Source organism: Coloeus monedula, assembly GCF_965178545.1.
Source record: "Coloeus monedula genome assembly, chromosome: 10".
Taxonomy (NCBI): Eukaryota; Metazoa; Chordata; class Aves; order Passeriformes; family Corvidae; genus Coloeus; species Coloeus monedula.
Window position 1 is genome coordinate 5965360 of NC_138790.1, and position 19141 is coordinate 5984500.

A 19141-nucleotide genomic window follows, 5' to 3' on the forward strand; every position below is an offset into this window, starting at 1 on the left:
GCACAGAGAGGCAAAGGGCAAAGGAAAAAGGGAAGGGGACTAAAGAACTCTTATTTAGACTATGAGGGAGAATGAATCTGTAAGGCCAGAGCATCTGCTGACCTCTCAGAACTGTCAAATCTTCCCTAAATTAAAGCCTCTTACTGCCAGCCACAGGAATGACTGCTGTTGAATCAAGCCAATGTTTTCTTGCATTTAATTTGTATTGTACATTAAATTCAAGTAAGTACACTCAAAACAAGCAAAATCTTCTCAGTTTCCCAGGATGGAGTCTGCTGCCAGACACTCTTCCCTCCATTCTGTATTCAGGCAGTGTGACTTTAACCTCAGAATTACATTAATGGAGAACTGGTCATGTGTCTCTCAAGCTCAGAGTTTTACTGCCTAACTGGCCAATTCAGCTGAAAAACCCTCCTCAAATTTTACATTCCCAAGTCTCCTATGACTTAAATATTATGAGACTCAGGTACTGGATGAATCACTAAGGTCTTACATCAAGAGCAAGTGTTGATGGGTGAATGACAGATGCATACACTCTATTTGTTCTCTTTGGTCACCCAAGCAGATTAGTTAAGTTCCACCCAATACTGAACATTTCAGAGAAGGGTTCTCCTTGGTCAGCCTAGCAATGACCACTCTGACTCAGCCACACAAATGCATTTAAAATAAATAGATGCAAATGACATAGGCCAGATGGAAAATGAAATATGCAAACAAACATAATCCATGTCATGCAAAATAAGTAGATCAGGAAAGAAAAAAAGTTACATGTATTCAAGCATTCTTTGGTTTGGTGTGGGTTTTCTGTTCTTCCTCTTCCCCTCCCAAACACAATGCTTGCATGCCTACTGCCTGCCCTGGGAAAATGGATCCCTGCAGTGCTGGCAATACCACAGGAATTCTCAGGTATTGGCTCCCTCCTTGAATACATTAGATTCCATGCCAGGTGCTTTTAGATCTTGTCTACACAAACAGGTGGACTCCCTGGTCTGGCAGTCCTGCTGTGACTTTTCCAGAGCAGCATTTGCACAGTCACTGAGCACGTGGAGTCACCTGTGACACACAGGTCTTGCCACGAGAACACAGCAATGGCTGGCCAAGCAAGAAGGGCTTTAGCTGTGGATCCCAGTTTGTTCCACCACTTCTGGGGAAACATACCAGTTTGTGAGAAAGTCTCCACCAAGTGTGCTGTCTTCACCTTTCCTTCATTTTTTGCTGGTGAGAAACCAAAACAAAAATGTTGCTCACACTACATCCCCCCCCTAGAAATGTAGGGGAATCCTACAGTGTAATGGGGAGATTTGGCTTTCTGGCCCAAATTAAAAGATTTTGACTTCTGGTCCTTTTAGATGCTGAAACACATGGGCCTTCAACCTTGCTCCTTTTCCTGTTAGAATCTCAGTAATGGGCAGGGAAATGGGAACTGGTGGAGAACATGAAGAGAGCCTACCTGGTGCTTGGGGTTTGTTTTCTGCAGTGCTTGTAACCATGGCATCTGAGCAGCACGAAATCAAACACACCTTCAAAAGCGGAAGGGCTTCACTTCCCCTGTCCTTCCCCTGGAACAAAAGAATATCATTTTATACATGTTTTGTACTTACTGGTGGTGTTGTCAGAGAACATTTGATATTAAGGAACTGTCTGGACAATGTTATTTTAGACATTTTTCTGAATAAATCTGCAAAGAGATTCAAGCAGCCCAATTACTTACTTGGGGGTTGGTTTTCAAAGCAACCAAATCTGAAGTGCTTGGACACACAGTTTTGATTTGACTCATGCTGCCTTAAAGTTCAGATCTGTACTGATCTGACAATGCAGCTTAGCACACAGCCCAGATGAACACAGCCCTTCATGGGATTGGGTTCTGCAGCTGTAGCTTCTTTTACCAAAACCTCCAAACTTTTCTCTGTCCTCCTTAAATTTTTTGTTCTGATTTTTTGTCTAGACACAGGGCAATCCCAGCTTTCCCTATTTTGACAGCTTTCTTGTTTGTTATGGTCACAGATTATAGACACACACAGATTTAACCCTGTGTCCTTCTTTTCTGCCTGTACTTTAACAACTCCTCACTTCTATTCAATTAAACTGTTCCTGAAGGTCCAAACATCCTCAGGCCTCAAGAGGGATTCATCTTTGTTTCTTTCTCAAATTCTCTCTGACAAGCACCCCTGTATCTCACCCAAAGAAAGAAAAATTGTATTTTGCTGTTGATAAAACCATTTTTTAAAAGGCAGTGTTAAGCAGTTTCAAAGAGGCAGTGCCCTTTGGAGCTGTGTTATTATCCTCTTCCTCCAATTCTTTCATGAAAGTCACAAACCACAGTGCAACAACCCAAATGTTTCCAAGAGCAGCAAACTGCCACCTTCTATATATAGCCCAGGTGTCACAGTTCAACCCCAGCCTTATCTAACAGCCTTAGCAGTACAGAAACACACAATGCTTGGAGGGCTGGGGATACATTTAATTACAGCAATTTACTCACAGTAAGTTTTGGCAACCAGCTTCAAGTCACCGCTATGTGTTGATAAAGCCTGCAGAATTTGGGGAAGGCTCTTGCATCCATACTCCTGGGAGTACCCCTACAGAACAAATCGTACAGACCTCTCTCCCTCATACTCTCCTCTCAACTGAAAGACAAATTTTACATCTGAAAGTTTTACAAGTTTTCTTTGGAAATGCTTGAATAAGCAAGCTGGACTGTATAAATTATCGAGGTGACAAGTGCCACCTCCATTTATGGGCCCTTCTCAAACCAGATCAGTGCTGCACTTCCTGCCCCTGATTTACTGCCAGCTTATTCAGCCATGGAGTAGATTTACCATGCCCAAGATACTCCAAACTCCCCTGCATGGCTGCAGTTTGTCCCCTCAGAAGGCACCATGGGTAGCGTCAATGTTTGACAACTTCCTGAGCCTTTGGGCTCTTTGATCCTGTCAAATCCACCCAAATAGACTCTACCTGCAAAGCCACGCTTGTCAGTGTAATGAGTGAAAGGTAACACCATAAACTTCACAGGCCTATGAACACTAAATTAGGTGATAAAGGCAGTCATACATCACTTCATCAAACTAATTCTGTCAGTAAGTGAAACCTGTAAAACCATTTACAGTATGCAGTCTGCTTCAATTTATATCATTCTGCCATGAAATCGATGCGAGACTATAAATGGTTTTCTCAGATTGAGATATCCAGGCTGTTAGCTAAGAGACTATCAGACAAAAAAAAAAAAATAAATAAAAGAAAAAGAAAAAAGAAAAAGCCAAACAAGCAAACAGATTTCCCTTAAAAATCCAAGCCAGAAATCCCTGAAAACTCTGCTATTTAAATTTAAGACTTAAGCATCACCTCCTAATGGTAGAGCACACACAGGACAGGTATTTTAGGGAGACTGGTAGGACTAATAAAACAATGTTGTTCATATGTGTGTTCCTAATCAGGTCTTTATAGCTGAACTCCTTTAAATTCACTGCTCATGTAATGCAAGGTATTTATTACTAAAATAATATGAAATTCACTGCCTGACTACATCCAAAGCTTTAGAAGCCTTTATTGAAAAGAGTTTAGTAACCATCTTTTTGTATACTAAAAGACAATGGAAGCTAAAGACAACGGAAGAATTTCCTAGTTCTTTACATGATGTGGGAATCCTTCAGTATTGCCACAGGGCTTTGGCAGTTAAAAAATTTCAGCACAATTCTAAAATAAATGTACTTATACTTGGATTTGTCTCTAAAAGGAAGGGAGGCAAAAGAATTTCAAGGCAACCAAGAGTGAACAGAAGTTTTGCAGCCGTCAGCCGCCCGCAGGGATGTGGAGTTTAGGAAGAAGCGTGCATCTCCCTAGAAATCAGATCTGAACAGAAGGCTCTCCTGCCCACCCTCCCCTCCCCTCCCGGCCCTGCTCTGAGCAGCTGGGACAAAGTCTTCCCTATTCACAGGCAGGCAGCAGCTCTTCAGAACACAAAAAAGGAGGAGGCTTGTAAAGACAACTGCGTATAGACACTGGAAATAACTCCCGATGGCCACATTCCTCCCATTGTCCCTGCTCCCCGCATTGTGTCACGCCATATGCTTTTTAAACGCACAAATTGCAATACAGAGGATGCTGCGTTTGGCCCCAGGCTGGGAACTGAGTCTCTGTACGAGGCCCTGAAGGCACAGGCAGAGCAGCATCAGAGCTGGGCTCCTTATTGAGCCCTCCACGACACTCTAAAGCTCTTCCTGCAGCCAGAGCCATTTCAGGTCATTCCTAGGTTTTCCATGCCCTGAGGCAGATATGTTTGGGGTTTTTTTAAACTCCATTATTTCCTGGAGAGATTTTTTTTTTTTTTTTTTTAAAGTAAATTGAAACCCCATTTAGCCTAAACAGGAAGAGAAACTACACTAGAAGAGTGCTATTCCATTGAACAATGAAAACTACAAAATGGTTCACTTACATACCATTTGATACTGAAATATACTGGTTGGTATAGTAAATTATACGTGTTCTCTCACCGCAAGAGAAAAATAACATGATTTTATTTCCTAGAATCCTGTACTGCTGCAGAAACAAACTACGTATTTTAGGACTCTAGAAGAAACAGTACCTCTGCATTGCAGGTACTGCTCAGCACGAAGTTACTACTCAGCAATCTAATTAACCATTTTCATCAGAAGCCTCTGGTTTTTTACCTAATTTAGAAATGCAACTAAACCATGAAAGAACAGTTTTCCAAAATATGTGAGGGCAGATCTGCCAGTATTCAAAATTGAGACTGAAAGTTAGAAGAGGTGAGAGAAGTTTATTAACACAAGCACAAAGAAAGTCCTGAGCCTAATTTATGCGTCAGCCTCAGTCTTTATATGCTCCCAACAAAACTGCAAACACTTAAAAGCTAGAGAGAGGCAGTCAGGAGGAACACGAGTCACAGCAAACAGAATGGACAGATGGCTCAGATTAAATCATTAGTGTAAATGCCTGTGTAACCCACACCACTTACCTGGAAGCTGAAAGAACCGAGTCCATCCCACCAGGCTCCACACAACTGAGCCGCTCCAGTCCCAGTGCTCCTCTACACCAGAGCAGGGGTAGGCACAGGCCACCCACCCAACCCTCCTTCTGCTTCCTACAGCTAAGCAAATTAAAGACTACAGCCAATTAGAGAAGTACATTTGCTAAATTTATCCAGTACCCTATGCAAAAAGGCCACAGATTTCCAAGGGAGTCATCTGGTGACAACGGAAGGGAAAGCAGTAGACCTCACCTTAGACAAGCATTAGTCAGATAGGTTCTTTAAAAAGGAAAAGCATAGCCAGTAAGTTCTTGGACAGAAGGAGAATTTTTGAAGCAGGCAGTGCAACAGCAACACAAGCAGTTTACTTTTAGACCACTGTAACAATTTAAAGAGAGTAATAAATTCAGTATATCCTGTTTTACTACAGACTGGAGAGCAAGAAGTACACCTTGACAAATCCTGGAATACCAGGAAATTTTAACCCACCCATGTATTTGTCTCCAAAACAAATGAAAACAAATGAAGTGCAAAGCAGTACATCCCTCTAAGGCTGAGGGTGTAGTGGCTGCCCCACCAAACCCTTCACCCCAGCTGCAGCAGGTGCTTGAGCTCTGGAGCACTGCTCATTTCCCCTTTCTGCACTACACAGACAGCATTGTACCCAGCCCTGGACATCCATCAGCAATGCCACGGCACCTGCCTCAGGACACTGGGCCTCTTTCACAATGTGTCCTTCAGCTAAAAGGCATTTTCTCTCTAAGTGAGTGGCAAGTGTTTTCATACTTTGTATTATCCACTAAGGTTCAACACTATTCATGTGCTGCCACAGCAGCTTCTCTGTCTGCAACTACAGAGCCAGAAATACTGGAGAATGAAACTTCACCACACACACTGCTATTGCACAGAGCAGCCTGATGGAGCTCATGTTTTATCAGCAGATACCAAGAGAAATACCCATGATTAAGAGTTCAGCTGTCTCAGTTTCGACCCGGTCTTATGTTACTTTTCCACTTAGAAAGCCTGGAGAAGTTTGGTTTTAGTTTTTTGTTTGTTTGGTATTTTAAGTTGTTTCAGGGAAGCACAGACAAAGCTGTTACACACCTTGTGTACCACCCCTAAAAATAAGGTCCTCTTCCACAGCCCCCGAGAAAAAGGAGCTTCTGAGCTGTTCATTGCCTTGTTCAATATACTGAATAAATTTCTTAAGCTCCTAAGCACTTGTGATCAATGAAACAGTGGAATTTCTGGAAGTTACACCCACAAACCTTATTCTCCTTTAAGTCATCTCTTTGTTACTTTGCCACAAACATGCAACTCATTTCACCATGTTCTTTTTTGGGCCAGAGGCTTATCAATGCCTTGGGTTCTTTCCACCCTTGCTAGAGACGAACTAAAAATCAAGGATCTTAATTCTCAGTAAGGAAAGCACCTTTTTTCACCTCCAAATTCATGACAGCTGTTAAGTGGACTAAAATCTGATGCTTTCAGCAATCTGTTTCCCTTTTCCAAGGAGAGCTTTATGTTTGCATTCACTGTCGTTGGGCCAACAGCTCTTCAGCATGAACTTTCTCATCATCTTATTTGAAATTCAAGCCACAGAGCTTTCACTTCACATCAAATAATGTCATAGCAAACTCAACAGCCCCAACATACAGGAAGCTGAATAAAGACAAACAAGGGTCGCAACGCTGCCAAAGATAATCCCAGGACACCAGTGACACCTAGGGGCTACTGAGGTGGGAGAAAACTTGGACAAAGGCTCCTCCCAAAAGCTCTGCAGTACAAGCCCTTGTCTCTGGGTGCAGAAGGCACCTCACCAGGGAGGAGTACCTGAATACCTGAAGTTACATTTAACTCGTACTCTTATTACATTTACAATTGAAATAAAAAATTACCAAAAGCAGAAGTACCTCGTAGTTTATGCCACCAGCAGCACCTCAGTTCTCCCAAGGTTCTGTATCAGTTACCAGAACTTGCATCCAAATGCCAGCACCTCCCAAGTGGCACAGGTACCCTGTTCACGTGGGTGACACTCAGGTTTGTAGTTCTGTCAAGAGCTTCATCAACACATCTCCCCTCCGCATGCTTACCTGAGCAAGGAACCGAGGTGCTGTTAGGACAAAAGTGTTCTCAGACATACACAGAACTGCCCACAAATTTAGGGTTAATTCAGAGGACTTCAAAGGCACTTGGATGATGTGTTGAACAAGCATGTTTTAAAATGCATGTCTTGGCAATTAAGTGCACACCACCACCATTCTCCCCTTGGTGTGAAGGCAATTCACCTGTGTGCCAAACTGTTTTGTGGCACCCAAACACCTTGATTTTGCAGCTTACAGAAGTATCTGAGTCTTTTATGACCAAATCAGGGCTTGTATTAGCTCTATTTAAAAATTCCACAAACCTCTCAAAACACAGCCATAGAGAAAAAGAGTTAACGAAGGTCTTATAACCTGAGTACCTTCTGAACAAGAGGAATAGTCCAACCCCTGAGCACCAGCACTGTTCCACTCACCAGAGAATTAAACGTGAACAGGGAAGCACTCCAGCTTGAATGGTTTCAGCAATCTTCAAAGACAACACCTCACACCTCAACAGAAGACTGATAATCACTGTACAGAGCAAATCCAAGGGCCATAACTGGAATTCTCTGCCCCTATGCTACCCCTGTAAAAGCTCAGGGGCTGCAGCTTTTTTTGTTCAGACACTGAACAAAGCAAAAAGGACAACAAAGGTGTCTTCTGGCAGATTTGAACAACACAGAGCCCAGCTGCACATGCTCTTCCAGGAAATTTGTACATGATTTCAGAACAACTTGTTAATATAAAGATTCAATCTTCCATGTGGCCACTAAACTTACAGGTCAGAAAAGCTGGCAGCAATTTCACTCTAGGACAGGAAGCCAGAGCTAACATCACTGCAAGCTCTAGAGTTTGAAATACCAGCTCACAAACCATCAAGTAAAGCACATATTCTGACTTCTTACTTGGAGTAGAAGCCTCAAGAAACAAAAAGGCAACTAAAAATATATCTGTTTTATTTACCAGTTTTCTAAAAAGCAAAGTCATAAAAATTAGTCACAAGTGGCAAAACCAAAATATATTGCACAGTGTACAGAAAACATTGTTGACATGTTGACAAAGTGTCATCACAAATAAATCATCTTACAACAGTTTGGAAAAATTACAGCTTCAGAATCTTATCTATAAATGGAGGCATGTAGATTTAAAGTTACAGGAAAATATTTTAATACCACCCTGTAAATGCAAACACTTTAAGGATGCAAGATTAAGTCCATAAGTAAGCACATCCACAAAATGCTCTAAATATACTTTTCTCTTCCTTTCACTAAGTTATGGTTACAAGATGGTCATTGAAAAAAAATAATAAAAGAAATTAGGACAATTAAAAACAGACATGGGGAAAAAAGAAAGCATGCTAAAGCAAAGAAGTTCGAAGTGGTTGAGAAGTCTTTGAAAATTATTTGTATAATGATGATGCACTCCTTTTATATAAAGCTTTTATTTTTCCCAAACCCTGGTCCATGTTTGTGTTTCCATGTAAAAATGAAATATATTTAATATGTTGGTATAGCTGCACTGTTCCATTTATGATTAAAACACTTAATACATCGGACATGAACACCAACACTTGAAAATTTCTCATTCACTTTGTATTTACAAGTATTTACGTTTGACCTTGCTAAACTGTTAAAGACAGGCATCAGATCTTGCTGGGTAGTGCTTCACACTACATTTAAGATACTTACTTATTTTAAATTGTGATTCTGCTTGTTTCACAAGTTGACACACTTTGCTACCTGCAGAACCTGTCTCCAGTGCAAATTTCCTCCTGACTGTCCAATTAATAGCTAATTACTTGACACAAATTATTTCTTCTGCTAAGCGAATACCAGTCGCATTTGCGTGTTTTTGGTGTCAGATCTAACTTCACATCCTCTTTGTATACAAAGAGAAATATTTTTATAGAATGACAATAACCTTAAATTTCAGTGAATAGAAATGTTATCCTAATAAAAAAGGAAATGCTTCCCATGAAAAATATTTTACGACAAACATATCGAAGTTAACTGAATTAACTTTCGTCATTTTTCACCCCAAGACTTAGAGCTGACATCTAGCAGTACAGCAACTAAATGTCCTTTAACTAACCAACATATTAAAAGTTGTTCTCTCATGTTCTCTTCCCACATTCAACAGACATAAACAGCACAAGAACATAAAGTACACATATTCAAGTCAATACAATCTCAGAGGCATTAAAATTCGACAGCAAAGGATTCCAGCCACGCTAAATTTGAGATTATGTAATTCAAATAGAGTGAGTCAGCACTATTCTCAAAATCACTTCTTTTTTATAAGAACTATCTTCAAATGACAAGACACATCTAATCCTCCCTTGCCACATACAAATTTGATGTTTGTTTAGCCACATTGGAAAAACTGATGGCCAACCTCCTGACAGAACAAGTCAGAAATAAAGGTTAAAGCTACCCCAAGCTCTGTCTAACAGACACTGGAGCATACGCAGTCATCCTCTGTGACCTTGGTTTTTAAAATCTTTAAGCATAAGGATTTCATGAGTACAAATCCTCAGAAATTCCGCTTCAAGGTAATAAACAGTCCATCGTGTTGCAGTGTCCATTTAAATAAAAGGCTACAAAGTTGCCAGCACTCCTCTATACTTACACATCAACGTGTACTTTAACCCAAGACCATCTTACAAAATTAGCTCAATGTTTCTCTTAGAAAAAAAAAGTTCCTACATTCAAAACTAGAGGAGACAAACAAAGAGGATGGGATCAACTGGTATGAGAAGGGCAAGTGTGAACTGATTTCCTTGAAGGTTACTTCTTCTACTGTGCTGGACCACTTCAAATATTAAGAACAATGCTAAAGAGCCACTGTTGAGCAAAATTGCTCAACAATTTATAATGCTGAATCATTACCAAAAGGAGATTTGAAGAACCGTATGCACGTAAGGATATTTTCAGCACTTATTAACCCACTCTACAAAAAACAGTAGGCATCAATGAAAGTTTCTATAGTTTGTAAAGAAATACTTGAGGCATATAAGTGCAAAATGAGTCTTTTAAAGAAAAGCTATACCATCTTCAACAATGTCCTTACTGGGAAGAGATTGCCACCATTTAAAAAGAGATTCATTCACAAATGACTCTTCTAGAGCAAGAAAAACACATTTGCTTTTATGAACTGTATTCATCTTGCTGGATAAAAGATTAAAACCTTTATGGATCCTTCACTGTCGTTTTGAAGCAACTGTCAAAACAACAGGCTCAAAGGCTATGTTTGTTCTTCACTGACTTGATTCAGGGAAACCAAGTTGTTTTCTCCACTATCTTCAATCATTTCATTAAGGTCCATTTCATGGATTTCTTCATCATATGATGTATAAAAATTGCTCTGTATATTGTCCTCACAAAAAATACATTCCTAAAAAGAAAAAAAAAAAATAGAAGCACTCGTAAGTAAAATTTAAAAAAAGCTTTTCTAAGCAACAGTCCACCTGCAAGCAATCCTTGATTCCAAGAGAACCTTTCCACCTGTGCTGTAGCTACCAGATATATTTTAGTCCACAACTTTTCCACACACCATGATTTTATAAAGTGCAGTAAAGTGCAGTAAATCAGTGAAAGTACTTCAGGAACTCTGCTGGAAACAGTTGTGCCATAGATCACCAGGTGGGTGCTTGTAGGATCAGTGCTGCAGTAACATTAACATCATGATTAGGATTCCACTGCAATTCTGTCACACTGACTTTTGAAACACTCATGTGCAAAGAGAGCCTCTGTGTTTGACAGCTTTTGTGCAAAAAAGCCACAAATGACAGAAAGCTTAGGGATGAGAAAACACAGACAGGTATTTGGGTGTGAATAAGTAAAACACAGAGACAACAAATAAAATTGCATGGATGCTTTTTTTTGTTGGGTTTTTTCTTTTTTTTCCTTTCAAAAACTCTAAACTCCTCTAAACTACCTAGAAGAATCATGATCCTGAGAGAGAAGTCTGATAGGAAAAAGGACCAGTATATTGCCATTCATTTTGTACTTTGAAAACAACGGACATCCAATCCTGCACACAAACTAGAAATTTTTATGTAGTGAAGCTTCTGGCTGTGCTGCTAAAGCATTTCAAACAGATACACAGAAATTTAGAAAGAGGAAGGAAATTTCTTTCACTGTGTTCACCAGTACTTTAATTTCCTCCATTGGAAAGAAGATTTATGCTAAATTGAATCAAGCTAGAAACCACCGCACAGAAGTTTGAATTTCCTTTTTTTCCTATGCATAATTAATTTCTTTTTTTTCCTATTCATAAATGACCAAGCTTTCACAGCAACAGGAAAGGAAGAGTCTAACATAGGCAGCTAATAATTTAAGCACTATTATACATGAAAAAGTAATTAACTCATTAAACTTACGGAATTAGCAACAGTTTTTGGCAATCCACCTTGCTGGATCCATGGATGAACTTCAATAAGCTCTCTTTTTTGTTCTTCTGTAAATTTTGGCTGTAGTTTCTGCATTTGCTTTAATTTCTGCTTATCTTCTTTTAAAACTGTTTCCAAATCCCTAAAATAAAATGTATTTAGAAATTGAGCTTCAGCAGTTTCTGGGCTTCATGCCTGTATGAGGTTACACAGTCAAATACTAACATTTTTAAAGACTATTTTTGTTCTAGAATGTTATGCTTAGAAATCTTATATTGGAAGAAAATTAAAAGTGATTATTCCAGCTGCTCTCTGCATTTGCAGACATCTCTGCTGGCTCACTGTCTTTTCAAATCCCTTTGGTGAGAACAGTTTTCTTAGAGCCACTCAGGCAGCACCACAAGTGAAACCAGCAAGAACTTTGGTTTCCCCCTGCTGCTGCAGGAAATTCCAAGTTTCCCTTCAGTGGGAGGACAGTGCAAAACAGACACTAGATGCACTGGAGATACTAAAGCAGGAGTAGTAAGATATGTTTAAGAAGGTCACCAAGAATGAACTAAAACTTTAGGAAACAGCTCTATTTCAGCAGCCAAAATTCTCTCTCTCTCCAAATGCCCTACCTCCACTCAGGAACTTACAAAAACCCATCTCACAGCAACATTTATAGAGGAATGCAGCTTGTAAAAGATGACAATAGAAAGCAAGTTCCAAGAAATCTAAAATAATTTCTATTCCTTGTAGGATACCTAAGAACAGGTTGGATTTACACTTCACTTCTTGGGGATCACACTCTGACAATGAGCTTCACTCTTCTTACCAAAATAGCCTGTTCTTTGGCAGGCTTTGCTGCTTTTATGGGCTACTGGAATTCCTACCTATAGCTGTCAACACTTCAGACTACAAAAACTGAGAAATGTCAAAGTATTTTTAAAACTAAAAAAACCCCTGAAGTTCTTACAGTGTATTCTCTCCTTTTCCCATCATGCCTGCACTTCTGTATTTTGAAAGCTTGTTTACCTTCCCTTTCAAAGGCTTTTTACTGAAACCTCCTATTCTTCTCAAAACACCATTCACTGCTCTCAAGAAATATAAACAAGTAGGTTGAAAAAAATAATCCACAGACTTGTCACCCCTTTTTCCCCTATATCTGCTCTTTGCTACTCAAGTAGCGAGTTTCTGATCTTTTAAAAAAGTTTATTTTATTAGAAGCCTTAGGATTTTTACCTTCTAATCCTTGTCCTAATTTACGAAGGAGAGTGAACATATGAAAGTTAACAACCCAGAAAAAAAATCCACAAGTCCAAGAGCAACATGTCACTGTATGTGGCACTCAAGGACAACAGCCAAGGACTAGAGATCTTCCAGGCCAGACCACACCTAGGTCTAAGGATATTCACCAGGGATTTCTAGGTAAGTAGTTACAAATCACTAGCTATGAAACAGCTTCCAAAAAATATATACAATTCATTTCAATTCAGGAAATTGACCTAAAAATACAGGTAATCCTAATTAAATGATTTTTCCTTCTTGAGAAGTTGCTGTGTAGTATATGAAACACATAAAGGAAGCAAGAATTTTTCTTGACACTGAGCTAAACATTAAGACCAGTTTACTACTACTGAGATTCAGATACATCTTCCCTCCTGTACACTTCGGTTTCCCCAACATAAAGAATGCAGGAAGGACTGTGCCACTGAATTACCGTGAAGGGATCTGGTAAGTCATCATAACTGTGTCATCTGTGTTTGCCATCAACAGCCAGATTGGATCCTGCAGCACGTATTTGATGAAGTGCTCACTTTCTTCCATTTCTGTCTTCATTTTGGTTTTATGGTGATTCTCTGAGGAATCAATGCTCCCAAAGTATTTGCTGGTGTGACTAGTTTCACTGCTCCCTATAAACAGAGATTTAACATTTCATTATAAATGAAATACATAGATTATCTGAATGTTTCTGAGTACAGACAAGATTAAAGAGAACTGAATGTATAAATACAACCACTATTCTACTTTTTTTTAAACAGAGGGAACTTCCACCCTTGAGTAACTGCATTATCTTTTTAAAACTCAAATTCTCAAGTGAAGTCTCCATTAAATTTCAAGAGATAATTAGCTGACTTTAATTTAAAAGTTTTAAATGAACATGAAGGAGTATGGTCTTTTCACTATTCCTTCATACCTGCATAATATCTTAATGGCTGTTTTACATACACTTAGGAAAGGTTCTATTCTGTAAATCAAGCACAATAGAAAAACATTTGTATAATGCAATAAGAAAGAAATTAAGAATAAACTATGCAACGAGGAGTAAAGAAAAAGATTTTCATTTGATGTTCATGGTGTTTGCAATACCTCACACTCCAACTCTTCTGAAAAGCCAGGAGAGTTCTGGCTGCATGAGTTACCTGTTCTGCTCCCTGACATGCCACAGCCATTGGACCCAGAGCCCAGGGACTCAGCAGCTGCAGACACACCACTCCCTGAAGAGGCTGAGCCAGTGCCTGAACATGCATCTTGGAGTAAAATGTCAAGCAGGACACTGGACATGGAGAGTTCATCACTATTTTGAGCATCCATTGGAGACTCAGCCTAGTGATAAGGAGAAAAAGTAAAATTAAAAAAACCCAAACACCAAAAATCAAAGCTATTTATTACTAAATGTAAACGATTAGTAATAAATCCATTTCATTTCATATTCTAATGTTTACATAGTTATTCAAAGACAGTCACCAATAACACATGCCAAGGAATAATGAAGTGGACTGACAGGCAGACAGGGGGTCCTTCATAATTTCATGAGAAAGTAAGAAAGGTATTTTCTGTTCTCTTTTGACAGCACCTACTGTCCTGGACGAGTCAGATTTTACCCAAGCCACACACAACATACTAGCAATTGCTCCTACTATAATCTGCCTCAAAGAGATTTGCATCAACAGTCTCTCACTGTTCCACCTCTGTGAGATGAGAAGAAGAGTAGCATTAAGAGTAGTAAGAAAATGTTCCCAGGTGCTTCCTAGGCAAGATCACTTATTTGTATATTTTTAAGAGAAGGAGCATTAACTACAGTAATTTTTAACCTAATCAAAACTTGACTGCAAGTCAGTTTGAAGATTAAATATTAGAAATTAAGGCTGACAGAACTTAGCAAAACATGTAATAATGAAAAGAATTTACTTTACCCTGAACACATTCCTGAATAATGGAAGGAGGCAGCCAAAAAAGATATGGAATGCAGCTCCATCCTATCAGTGACTCAGCATTTATAATGATACTCTATGGTGCCTTTAGAAAGCACAAATAATAGTTTACATATTTCTACCATGGAAACCTTTACAGACACATTACTCCATCTCAAGTTATTTGTTAAACTGATCTATCAAATTGAAATGAGCCAGGAAATAAAAAACTCCTGAAGTTACCAAATAGTTCAGCATAGCTTTAGTGCAACAAACAAAACAAAAATAAAGTTATGGTCTGCAAGAAATTATGAATTCTTCATTTACTTTAGTTGTTTGTTTGTAAACACAGATGTGATTTTAATTTAAATCAGCTTCTTTCAGACCATTTACAGATTGTTCTTCCCATGCACACAAATTCACTAGCACAAAAATTTTTGCTAAATATAAAGTGCCCACATTATTTTACAGTTTATTTCAGTGGTTTTCAATGAGCTTATCCATATATTCTTACTTTTTTCAATGAAATGGAACAAAACTCTTTCAGGATATATTTCCAAGCTTCCTAGTGTAACTTTAGAAGAACGATGACGTAGATTTAATTTTTAAAGGTTAAGAGAACTCAAATGTTTGGACTTAATGTTTTTCTTAGTTTGCTGAAGTTTGAATTTACCAACTACAATTGCAAGTCCAGCTCCTGGCATTATATAACTTCTGTCTATCATTAACAAATAGGTCCTGGAAGTGAAAGGATTAAAAATGATGCAGCAGAGACAGGAGAAGGGAGGTGTGATCCAGACTTACTGGTAAGGATTCCTTCCCGCTGCCGTTATCCGTTGTCATGATCTTGCCTATGGTTCCTTCCTCACTCAAAGCTCCGTGTAAACCCGCAGGAGCTCCACTCTCTGCAGTTTTTGTGGTTTCTTCCAGCTGTAGAAGATTCAGAGGAGAGCTGCACCTCGACTGAAACAGAGGTGGTGAAGCGTGGTCCTGAGGACCCACCGACTGTGGAGTGCAGGAACGGGAGGGGTCATTGCGTGGCTCTGCGACAGGAGCCTTTTCAGTCTCTGCTGGTGGATTGTAATGGAATGGCTGTGCTGGGAAAAAGGCCTGTTGTGGGAAAGGGCTGGGTGTGGCAAAGGGGGGCTGCGCTGGAAACACCGTCTGTGAGGAGAACGCGGAATGGGCAGGGAAGCTGGGCTGACTGGGGTAAAGGGTTTGAGGTACGTTATTGTTCATCTCTGGGTACACATAGTTGGGGAGCACAAGAGCCACGACAGGGGTCATGAAGGGTGCAGAGAACTGGGATGGCTGCATAGGGCAAGTATTTCCAGAGTCCGGCAAGGGATTAAAACCAGAGAGTGAAGTTTCAGGAGCTGGTGGCACTGTCCCTGCTGCTGGAAAAACAGGAAGGGAATATGCAGGCATAACTGTGGGGAAAGACACCGCTGAGTAGCTCGCTTGGGACGTCTCTGATGGTGACCAAGCCGTAGCATTTAAACCTTGAAGAGGGAACCGATGGGGGAATTTAGCTCCAGAAGTTGTACTGTCTGAAGAATCCTGTGGTTTAATGCGCTTTGATTTCCTGTTCTTTCCACTTTTCTTCCAAGGCTGATCCATTCCAGAAGTGGCATTTCTTTGTCCACGGCCACCTGCAAAAGGAAAAGTTATAAGAAAGGTTATAAAAATATAGCTATACAGGACCTGTATAACCATTAAAATTAAAAAAATAAAGATAAAAATCTGAGAAAATGTTTAGCAGTGTCTGACTTCTGTTCCAAGTCAAGTCCAGACCGAAATGAGAACAAATTCAGATCATATCAAGCACTTCTGAAAATGTCACCCACAGCTCCTAGGCCCAATAAACAAAACAATCTCACTATTACTGCTAGTCTCTGCCATTTCCATCCTGCTGATCACATTATTAACTTAAAGGCACTCAGACCATTATCAAATTGTCTCACCAATTACACAGCAGTGGAATGGGGAAAACTGGAAAACAAAGGAGCTCAAAACAAAACCACAAATCTGAACAAAAGACAGGATGGCAAGACAGAAGAAAAAGAAAAGCAAGGGAATACAAGCACAGATACAGTAAAGCAAATATGCTAAAGCAGGTTTTTTTGTCCCTTGAAAGAAGATGCATGACAGTAATAGTGTAGAGAAAAGACAAAAATCAAAATGTAAGTTACTAAAAGGTTCATTATGACACTAAAAGCAATATTCCATGTTAAATCTTCTAGCAAGATTTATCAGAAAATTTTTCTGTGGGTTTTGAAAATAGCATGCAACTATCACTGTTCACACTGGTCCCACAATACAACTAAAAATGGAAACGCCCTCCCAACAGGATTTACTTTCTATATAAATACAAGTCTTGTTGTGCAAACTATTGCCATACCACGTTCAGCAGGCCGTCCTTTTGGTTTATCTTGTAAGTAGTAATTGCAGTGTGATTGAAAAATATTGAATCTCTTGATTTCTTTAAACCTATTCAAGAAGCTCTGCTCCTCTTTTTGCGTATGCACTGCAAGGACCTCCTTTGTAAGTCCCAGTTTTTTAAATGGCTCCTTCTCTTGATTTATGTGTGCAGTGCTGGATGGAGGGGCAAGAAGTTGGCCATCTACGATTTCTGCTCCACTTGGACCATCTTCTATCATTTCTACAGGAATAGAAGGCAAAATACTCAAGATGAAGCAAAGAAAGCCCTATACATGCATTTTTAAGGTACTACAATTCTGCAATCATTTTGCTGCAAGTTTAAGATACACATTCCATCCCTATTTATTCCATTTCCCAAGACCATCTTAGCTGTAAGAAACTGCAAGTCACAAGCAGACATTAGCTGTTCACATGTCTGAAGTTTAAACTCGCTAGCAATTGCCATCTTGAAGAAAAAGTATTAGCAAAAGTCATACCTAATTCAGGCTGTGTTTTTTTGTCTCCAACGTGAACAATGGTACTACTGTAGCTGCACTGACTGGTGAGAGACACAACACTTTCAGGCTTGCCAGGTAAAGCCAAAGATGTTAAGTGAGCACCAACCACCGGGGGACCACTTGATTTACCAGATGCCTTCAGCACAGCAGGATCTGTTAAAAGAAATAAAGTTGCAGATTACTGAACATAAACAAGAGCAAATTCAAATTACATGCTGCTAGGGCTGCAAAACAGTAAAGGCCAAACTGTGCTTGACAAGATAAAAAAGTGAACTTTTTACTTTATACATTCCAGGAATAGAATGACTCTGGAGCAACCAAATGCAATCCTCTAAGCCCATGTACAGCCAAACCAAACCTTTTCAATGAAGGATATTTTTCCCTTTTTCTGGTTTTCACTCTTCTTTAATGGCACAGTTTTGGAAGAAATTTTCTAGCCTCTTCCAGTCCAAGAATAAGTTGCACCTTGCTCCCACAGTGTTGTACACAAATTTCTTTCATTAGCTGGTTACTCTAACAGCTTTGTTTTGAGCATCCACCTAAATTTAAAATTCTCTCCCCTGAAAGCTACACACAGTAATCCAGCAGAGGTCATACGAGTGCCTCACAAAACAGCATTAAAACATTCCACCTCTATAGGAATACTTCCATAACACATATTTAAAGATCTAAAATTTGCCTTTTTCCTGACTGGTGACTTCATCTTTCTCGGACAACAGGGCAACAAAGAGCTAGTGGCCCACATCATCTTCTGCCAACAAGAACCACAGAGACTCCAAATTACAGCATTTCAATCCCTTCTGCAGGACTCTTTGTTCCTGGTCTACTGATACCTTCTAATTTGATTCTAAAAGCTGCATTAGAACTTCTTTTTGAAGCTTGTCAAATCACCAAGATCATTCCCACAAGCAATTCTTGAGAAACTCCACTGGACACTCTCCCTTCAGCCTCATATAATGACAAGGTAGAATGAGCAAATCTCTCATTTGCATGTAGTTCTTTACCAATCTCACAATCCTTGTACTAACCAGTTACATTCTTCATTTAATTCCCCATCCACACAAGGGACTATGTTGAATGCTACAACTAAGGCCTAAAAAATTACCTTTATGTTTCTGTCTGCAGCAGACTTTTTAGATAGCTTGCCTCAGTAATCCCCAGCTTTTTGTTTTCATAGATGAACATTGGGTTCTAACACCTCACAAAACACAGAACAGTCCAATGCTGCATTTTACCTTCTCTTCTTCATTTTTTTTTAAAGCAGAAATGTAATATGCATATTTTTGCTGCAATTAATTAGCTGCTAGGTTCTTCAGCTGATTTTTCTTACAAGTCCTAACTGTGAAAAACTTTCTACATTTGACAATGATTTGAGCACTGAAACTCAAAATCCTACTGTATTTTCTACAACAGAAATTAGTTCATTGCATCTACAATCCAGATATGCAATCAACTACTCAGTATTTTAATTGTAAGGAGGATATTAATGATGAAAGTTAAATCACCAACATCAAACACTGAGAAAGCAGCTATGAGGTCATGCCTAAGATACACTTGTCATT

The 19141-nt window shown here is 39.4% G+C and overlaps 1 protein-coding gene across 1 annotated transcript in view; it reads right to left on the bottom strand.

Moving 5' to 3' along the window:
* Positions 1 to 8013: 8013 nt before the first annotated feature.
* LOC309576854 (period circadian protein homolog 2-like) overlaps positions 8014 to 19141 on the bottom strand; it is a 45940-nt gene continuing 34812 nt past the window's right edge. Inside the window, 7 exon segments of the mRNA XM_082288423.1 lie at positions 8014 to 10467; positions 11456 to 11606; positions 13167 to 13359; positions 13870 to 14053; positions 15445 to 16292; positions 17042 to 17302; positions 17559 to 17732. Coding sequence (XP_082144549.1) covers positions 10318 to 10467; positions 11456 to 11606; positions 13167 to 13359; positions 13870 to 14053; positions 15445 to 16292; positions 17042 to 17302; positions 17559 to 17732 — 1961 coding nt within the window. The 3' untranslated portion in view covers positions 8014 to 10317.